The sequence below is a fragment of the Trachymyrmex septentrionalis genome, unplaced genomic scaffold (assembly GCF_001594115.1).
Source record: "Trachymyrmex septentrionalis isolate Tsep2-gDNA-1 unplaced genomic scaffold, Tsep1.0 scaffold32, whole genome shotgun sequence".
In the NCBI taxonomy this organism is placed as follows: Eukaryota; Metazoa; Arthropoda; class Insecta; order Hymenoptera; family Formicidae; genus Trachymyrmex; species Trachymyrmex septentrionalis.
In genome coordinates, this window is record NW_017305485.1 from 3,692,394 (window position 1) to 3,702,315 (window position 9,922).

Sequence of the window (9,922 nt, forward strand, 5' to 3'; positions counted from 1 at the left end):
TAATAATTAACATTAATAATGTAAAATATCGTATTTATTATCAATAAAAAATATGAATATAACATTAGCATCAAATAATGATAAATATTTTAATTATATTAAAAACAAATAATAATATTTATCACATCACAATATTATAATTAATTCTAATTATTCTAAAATTAGTAATTAAACTTAATATTAATAGTATAAAATATAATGCAATATATTGTAAATCACAATAATATGCAACAAACATAAGTTAAAAATTAAAAATATTAATCCTAAATTATGTTCTAAGACATTATGTTAATATACTAACTTACATTGCCATTTATACTAATAGAAAAAAAAAGAGAAATCAGAAAGTTTACATAAAATTATTCTGATTTTCAATTGTGACTTTCAATTGTACTAAAACAGTTCTAGTTCTGATTGTTCAGAAATATTATTTGTACATCAAAGCAATCTTAGTCTGCTTGTCTTTATTCTACGATCATATAATTGGATAAATATCACTAAAAAATACCTATAATATTAAAAAATTAAGAAAATTGCACAAAAAAATGTTTGATATTAATAGATGAAGTCATCAAATACCAGAGAAAAAGTTTTTAATAAGATATTGAGTAAAAAAATAAATTAAACATTTTCTGTCAAATAAATGTAAAAATAATAAAGACTATATAAAAGTGATAAGAATGCAGTAATGAGACTCGAAATAAAAAGATACATTAATAATCCAATAACTAATTTCTGAAAACTGAAAATATGCAGATTTAACAATACAGATCTCATGAAACGTTTTATATGGCAAAATATATATATCATCTTATTAATTCCAGACATAAGCATCAATCTAAAATTTATATTCAATGAACGTAAATATAACAATATAACAATGAAAAAAAAAATTAAAATTTCATTATTCATTGTTTCCAGTGTTTCTGATATTTCTGTGATGGCCACATGCATAAATTTAATTTGCTGTTCTATTCTGTCCATAGTCTTTTTCGAAATATTGTATATCTGAAAATGATTGTTTCTATTATATATGAGTATATTATATATACGTATATATATATATATATATATATATATATGTATATGTGAATATGTGTGCGCGTGCGGGTGAACATGTGTATCTATCTACAGCTTTCTTCTATATTGTATTGTATTTCTATTTATTGTGTATTCACTCATCCATAAAAAACATAAAACAAAAGCACAACTAGAAGTTAGTAAATATGTACATAAATGGGCAGTATATAAATTCTTTTCTTCCTCATGAGATATAAATAATTCTGCATGAATATTATACATATATAATAAAATTTACCTCTTCTTTGACACTTTCATCTAGTATTTCTAAAATTTCATTTTCTGGTATTTCCGATTTTTCTTTATTAGACATAACGCTTCCCTTCAAATCACTTGGCATAATTTTTTGTATCTAAAATCAATTATTTCGATAAATTATCATGGATAATAAATACGATCCAGTTTTACTTTATAAATTTGCAACGTAATTCAAATATAACATAATCACTTGTTAGAGTGATTAAATTAAAATACTATATATGTGTATAATATATACATATATATAGCATACAGCATTTGAAGGAAATAAATAATTTGAATAGGATATTTTAAAAATAAGTATATTTTTTTAGGTTTCTAAAATATACCTTTTCAAGTCGTTTTTTTCGATTAGCTAATTTAATCTGAATGGTTGATATTATTAATTCTTTCTTCAGATATGTTACGAATTTATTTAGAATCTGAAACAAGTTATTTCAATATTCATTATCATTTAAGTCACATTTACAGTTATGTATCAACAAGGAGACTTTTGTTAAAAGTAAGAAATGTAAAAGAACAAGCAAGATAAAAAATAAATACTATATATATCAGCAAGAACAATGACTAGAAGTCTAATAACATGATAAAAATAATACGGGCACACTTGAAAAGATAAATTAATTGGACCAAACTATTCTGCCCGCATATCTGTTTGCACATTTGCTGATATTTTTTTATTAGTTAGATATATGAATTATATATTAAATGAGATACATAGGAGAGCTATATTATATATTATGAGATCTTAGTTAAAATATATTAATTATATTATGAAACTTTTGGACTCAGAAGGCTCTGTTAGTAAAAAATGAATAAAGTATGTGATTTACCGTGTTCTCTTGATTTTCAATATTTCCATGATTAAGAATAACAGTTAATGCCGCAAACGCATTGACTTCTCTATAGAAAAAAATAACGAATGTATATAACAAACCAAGTAGCCTGCAAAACGCTTATACACTTTTTTAGCGCTTACTTAAGGTCTTGGCGCTGTACGGGTTACTTGGAAATGTGTTACGTATATTTTTAATATTGTACATATTTATCATACATATATTAATACAAACGTTTTATAAATTTATAATTTTGAAAAGAGATATCATACTTGGGTTTTATTTTTTCGAAATTCTCCAATATATATTTCAATATTTCAATGTTCTTTGCATGCTTTGCGATAATACGAAGGAAAATATTAACACGATCATTGATTTCTAATGTTACATTGTCCGTCATCTTATTTAAATATATTTGAATAATATTAGAATTTTCAGAGCAGGTCAAGTATTCTAAAATTTTTTTATTATGTTCCTTTTTAGATATTTCCAGCACTTTCATCCAAATAGAATCGTTTGCTTTTATCAAACCTTTACAGAATGTCCAGTCTTCCCACCATGGCAAAATTCTACAACATATAAAAAAGATAATAAATAACTTATCTTGTATAAGACTTATCAAATGCGAAGATATGCAACATATAAAAAAAATTTAAGACTAAAAAATTATTAGAACTATTATATTTATATATACTTATGCTTTTCAGGATTGGCAAAATGCCATTCTAATTTAAATTTGGCATTATTTCTGCAATCAGAATCACCGAGAACACATGCCCATTTTGCAATTTCTTGTCTTAAACATTTAGTAAAATCATGCTCGTTAGAAATTTCTTGGTATCCTATCTTCTTAAAAAGTGTAGGCAAAATGTTACGCATCTTTTCCTAAAAATTATTAAGTGAACTAATTATATGAACTTTATTATTTATATCAATATTATTTCGTTAAGAAAACAACGTGTCAAATGTATATAAGCAGCGATCGTAGAGCACGTTATCAGCAATATTTGTATCATACTATCCTTCTTTCATGTCTAATGGACAACGAAAATAGAATGACACAAATAGCGCTAATAGCGTCTTCCAGAACAGCTATAGTATTGTCATTGCATATAATATATACTTAAAAACTGTTAATTATTAATTATAGTAAAGATTATTATTCATTTATAAAAATTTCAAATGTAAAGAAATATTATAAAAATTTATAAATAAAAATATAAACATTTAATAATTTACTATTACAAATCCTATTCAAGTAACATGATTCTTAGCGAAACTTCTTTAATCTTATCTCTTACAAAATTATTTTGTATTATGATATTATAAACTATAATTATTATTCACAAACCTATTTTAGATAATTACGTTTTAGATAGCAGATAATTTGTTGTTATTTAAAATTATTATTTAGAAAAAAATTATATAATTTTTAGATAGTAACTTTAAATTATGCGACGTAGTAGTGCAAACAACAAATATTATAATGTTTATAAAACATATTAAGTGTCAATATATTTTATTGACGAAATTTACTACATACCTCAAGTCCAATTTCCGAAAATGGAATAAAAATTGACAGATATTCAAAAGCTTTGATCATAGGGTACCATGCTACATAATCTGTCTCTCGCGATAGGTAATGGCTAAGATTCCAAAATGTAGACAAATTTAATGATTTCTCTTCTATTACAAGATAAAACGCATCGTCAAGAATTTGAGCACGATTGAGAACATGTATGTTTTTATAATTGTCAGAATTTAAATAATAGGCGATTCTTTGCCACATTGTTGAATCATAATTAACACGATAGTAGCCTGTCGTACAACAAATAAGAATATTATTGATCATTACAGATTCATTACAGATTAATTTCATAAAACAAAAAATAAATATGTATGTTTTTTTTTCAAATACTGCAAACAGTACATATTATACATCTTTAAAAAAGATTTTAGAAGCAATTTGCAAGGATATTAATTTATCATTAATATGTATAATTGCATATTACATTGCTCATGACAGAGTTTGCTATTGTTAGATACAGGAAGTGTCAAATCATACGGGGACCTAACTTCTGTTCCACATATACACAAACATGTAATATACAAAAAATAAAACACATTTTACTTTTCAAAGATAAATCTTACAGAATATTATAATATTATGTTTTTGTAAATATTCCAAATTAGCATTAATAAAAAAAACAAATAATATAATAATAATATTAAAATTAATAATAATATAATTAAAAATAAAAATATTAAAATTAAATTATGTTATAGAAGTAAATATACAATATAATTCACAAAGTTATCAGTTAATACTTACCAGTTTGTTGCAAGTTAAGTATAATCCAATCAAATTGTGTAATATTTGAAATAATTATTTGCTGAACATTTGGTGTTAGCCAATAGCGAGGCACAGTGTCATTGAAATTGAGTTCTGTTTGTGTAGTATAAGTTATAGGTATCCACCATGTGTTTTTTCCCTGTGATATTATTATATTGCCACTTGGGCTCTCTCGAGTCACATTTACCACAGGGTACTGACTTGTCGTTATCCATTTACTCATCATGCTTCTTAAGTTAGACAGATATTTAGAACCCGATTCAATGTGAGCAGTTTGCAAAGCCATCCATAAATCATAGTCAGAATTTGCAGAGCTAAGTTGACTAAATCTTTAAAATTTAATTGATATCAAATATTATAACAAATTACAATCAGTTTTATATAATTAATAACGTAATTTATCTGTTTTTTTTTATACAATTTATAGTATAATTTATACATAAATAAAGGATTTTTATACAAATTTTATATTTTACGTAGACGCTTTTACAAAATGACTAAAGCTCGATCTAAAAGTTGGAATCCATTAGCAGTAAGTCAATTAAATAACGAGCCGCTGGTAAATGTATTAAATGTACCTCAGAACAAAGTAATAACATCATATAAGATGAATTAATTTCTATTTAAAGTTACTACTCACTTCATGTTAAAATATTTATCGATCCCCTTCTGAAATACCATATCAGTAAGCATATGTTGAAGCATGCGAAATATAGCAGGTGCTATAAAAATTGATAATATAAACTGTTATAAGATATATATAAAAATAATAAAATGAATTTATTTTAGCGTAAATTTGTCGAATTTAATTAATTTCGTTATTTAAAATAATTTATTATAAGTTTTAATACATTTTTCATTTTCGAAGTTAATTGCAAAATAAAAAGATTACAGACAACTTTCTTTAAGGATATGAGCCATTTTCTTGCATTTATATTCAGATGAAAGATAAAGAGAAAATGTAAATGCGCGCGCGCGTGTGTGTGTGTGTGTGTGTGGTGTTTGTGTGAAAATTTATGGAGTTATTTATTCAACTTTACCTTTGATATAAAAAACAGAAGTCAAAAGCAAATCAATATCAGCAATGTCATTAATTTCTTGCTGAAGAGATTTCATAAGGAAGTGAGTATCCAAGTTAAGAGAATCATGTTGAATCTGAACTACAAACAAATCTGATACTCGAGAATCTGGAAAAATCTAGACATAATGATTCTTAATATGATTGAATTAATATTCAATCAGAAAAGATGCTCGGCGTAATAACTCATAAACAACATGCGTCTTTATATCACAAACATACGTTAAAGACGCACGAAAGTTATCTTTTAAAGACGCATTTATTTAGCTATTTACATTATTGACAATATCTACATTTAATACCAAAATAACAACACATTTATTATTATAAATAATTTTACTTTTTGTACCATCATTAATTTTAACTTATTATTTTGATTTAAATATGCTATTTTCTGGCTTTTTTTATATTTCAGTTTTTACAAAAATTAGGAAAAATTGGAATAGTCGATATTTTATTTTTAACAGCTAAAAGATTTGCAAAATTCTGTGATTTTATACATTCAATCAAAAAATATTCTTTCTTCAATATTCTCTAATTTCCTCTAATTGCAGTTAAATTAACTCTCTAATGCCAAAGATACATGTAAATAAGAAAGCAACCTCATTAATGACATTTGCTGTAAGTAATCCTGCAATACCATCGATTATCCATAAATAAGACCACCAAGACAATCTGACTAGATTATTCAACCAGTGATGTACTATTTCATGTGTTACTAATCGCATAATCTCTATTTTACGTGAAGGAGGATCCATTGTTTCATTATATATAATTCTTCTTTCCCTAGAAGTCATTTATAAATGATACAATTATGTTAAGTTCTCATCAGAGAATAGAAGGTTAATTTCAAAAATCGCTAGTTACGTTAATAATCGTTATCGGGTTAAAATAGTAACTAATTAGCATTATTAATGAGTCTCATAAATAATTCGTTACCGTTACTTAACAAGTAACTATTCGTTATTGTTCTGTTACTTTTTTAAAGCTAAAATAAGATCAATCTAAAAAGTTTTGTAATATTTTTTCTTTGAATATTAAAATTATAAAAGCAGTAAACAGTTAATGACATTAAAGCGATATGTGAAAATATGACTAAGAAGCGAAATTATTTTTCGGTTCAAGCTTTGTATATGCTTGCATAACAATATTTTGAAAAGCGAATTTATATAAATATTTTAAATAAGTAATCTGAAATTTGCGAACCAAAAATAGGATTCAATCAGATAGTATTTTGTTATCTAATACTATCGGACTTTTCCAGCAAGGTATCCAAGATTCAAGATTGAATACAAGTACAAAAATTATGTATGTATAAATATGCTGAATACGGGAAAACTGATATAAGCGTAACTATATTCAAAATTCATTAGTATTATGAAAAAGATGTAACTACGCTGCTGTTATTAAAAAAAAAACGTTACAAGTTATCAAAGAATTTATAACAATGTTACAAACTTCCATTTGTTAAATTACGTAAACATAAAAAATATAACAGATATAAAAATATTTTTGAATAAATTTTAAATGTTAATGTTGTTTCCTTGTACTTTTTAACCAATTAAACCAATTTTGGATACGATAAAAATATTAACACATTAATATCTTCTCTTCTGTTTTAATAATGTATGTATTACCTGTAAAAAATAAGTCCCCATTGCGACATGCCATCTCGCAAGTACCAATTCCACATATTTTCGGATTCTGGAAGAACAACGTGATCTAATTTTGCGATTTTTTTATTCCATCTAATTCCTAAATGCGATGTGACAGTATCAAATATATTATGCGCAAATTTTGTATCTCGTGCAGTATATGGTCTGCACCACATAATTTGATATTCGAAGGTATTTGCGTTAATTCGAAAAGAGAGAAAATTGGTCAGCACAACTGCCACATGATATGTTGACATTAACGGAGTAACGTGAAAATGTGTCCAAACCATGTTATTATCCATATACTGTAACTTTCGAATCGGCATATTCGACAAAGCCACATAATTTGTATGATGCAGTATGGAAATGTTAAAAGTGGTTTTAAATGCTGGTTCATCCCAACATGGAAATAATCGTCGGCCTCTAATTGGTTGAAAATTCACTGCATTTAACCACCTGCAATATAATTTTAATAAAACATAATATAAAGTCTTCAATAACATGGATCTGCGAGATTAGTCTACTGAGATATAGACATGGTTTTCGACGTAACTTTTTCCGTTGAATTCAAGTCTGGTCACAGAAATTTACAATAGCAAAAATGACTTATACATTACACATTTCATGTTCTGTAGTAGATAAACCAAATGCTTTATGGATTGATTTTTTTTACATTTTGTATCATATAAAGAATTTTTGCTTGCTAATTACGAATTTATAATTGAAATTTAAACATTTAGAATAGTGAATCCAATGTATATGGCGATTCAAAGGTTAATTCAAAAATATGTTAATAATAAATTTAATTATAACGAGTTTTTAAGCTTTAAACTGCCATATTGGATTCATCATTTTGAATGTCTAAATGGCCACTTTTACGCTTTTAGATTATAAAATATCTCAAAATCTTGACGCGCTAAACAATTTTCGTGGCCAGTTTCGAATGTAGCTTAAAAAATTACGTTAGAATTAATCACTCCTATACAAATCAGTAGACTTTCCAAAGTCTCATTTTTGCAGGCTAGTGTAATTAATTAGAAAATATAAGGAGTTCGAAAATGTACATTTATGTCAATATATAATAGTGAGTTTTTAATCTCTTAATATTTACTCACATTACATCTGATCTTCTATTTATATATGAAATTTTTAAATAGTTTTCCTTGGGAAGAATCGACATACCATAGAATTGTATATTCAGAATATAGAACCCAGGCAAGAGCTCTTGGATAAGATCAAATTTTAATATATGCGTGATAGGATTATAATTTGAATATTGTTGCCGTAAGAAATAGATGTTGCCGTTATCCTCGTTGGTCAATGTGGGTGTGTCAGATAAAACCAAAAAATATTGAAGTAAATATATATATCGCGTTTTTTTATGAATATGAATCCTGGTACTAGTTTCGCCTTTATAAGCATAAGTATAGTTCATGTCAACGTATGGCATCAACTTGATGTTATAATGCGTTGGTACTATATGTGTTGGTAAATGATTAATTTGTTTAATTGCAGAACGGAATTTATTTTTCTCGTTTTTCTCGTTTTTCTCACTTTCATATACAAAATAACAAATTATGGCACAAATTACTAAACATATCTTTATATATTTTATAAAGGCCATGATTGTTTTTATTTTAAATATTTCTGCAAAGTAATGACTTTTTAGAAAAATGGCAGATTAGAAAAATGACAGATATAAACAGAATTCATATAATGTCTTTTAAGAAAATGTATCAAAACTGTATAAAAATTGTTATTAGATTTTAATGCGTATTCCATTTATATCGGGAAAAATTTTTAATAGCTTTATATTATTCTTTGAAATACAGTTATTTGTTAATCGTTAATTTATAAAATTTCAAATGAAAATAATACGGAAAAAGTATAAAAGTATTTTTAATAATTTCGTAGAAAATAGTTTTTGGTATGAAGCATATGTGCACGTGTGCTAAGTTAACTATTATTTCGTTTTAATGTTTATTTTGTTAAGTTAAAGTTGTTTTAATAATTATTTTTTGTTTGATATCAAAATAAATCTCATTAAAAATTAACTTCATTAATTTTTAGTTAGATTAGATAGTTAATTTCTTAATATTTTGAACTTAGATATTTAAAATCAGGCAGCAATTTATATAAAGATGTGATATGATTTTCTCAAGCAAGGTCAGTTATTACTGATGTTATCACTGATGACAATTCGATATATGTTTATGAACATGTTGTTCCGTTTATTATTCATTATTAGATTTATTATTATTATTATTATTTCACTTAAATGAACGAACAACTAAGGAATAATCGTACGTATGGAATTTCACATTTATTTTATATCTGTTCTGATACTATAAGTAATAGAAAGGTTTTCGACCCAAATTATAATTTTGAAATATTAAAATATATGCTATTATATTACTGAAATAACCTTTATATCAGTTGAGTATATTATTATTATTATTATTATTATTAGGCGTTAGGAACTCGAAAGCTCATTGCCGCAAATACCAAATCCCGCCACTGTTTCCGTCCCTGAGCAAGATCCCTCCATTTGTGACCCTCGTACCCCATTTCGTTAAGGTCCATTCTAATATTATCTTCCCATCTACGTCTTGGTCTACCCAATGGTCTTTTCCCATCCGGTTTACCAATTAGTACTTTATAT

At 25.5% G+C, this 9,922-nt stretch overlaps 1 protein-coding gene across 1 annotated transcript; it reads right to left on the reverse strand.

Moving 5' to 3' along the window:
• Positions 1–814: 814 nt before the first annotated feature.
• LOC108749832 (aminopeptidase N-like) lies at positions 815–8,752 on the reverse strand (the record flags this gene model as incomplete). The annotated part of the gene is made up of 13 exons (XM_018488808.1): positions 815–838; positions 1,319–1,432; positions 1,668–1,760; positions 2,172–2,241; positions 2,447–2,743; positions 2,869–3,059; positions 3,718–3,992; positions 4,507–4,856; positions 5,168–5,249; positions 5,568–5,724; positions 6,208–6,391; positions 7,243–7,716; positions 8,376–8,752. Coding segments are annotated over 13 exons (2,688 nt in total), but the record flags the coding sequence as incomplete, so codon positions are not given.
• Positions 8,753–9,922: the final 1,170 nt, after the last annotated feature.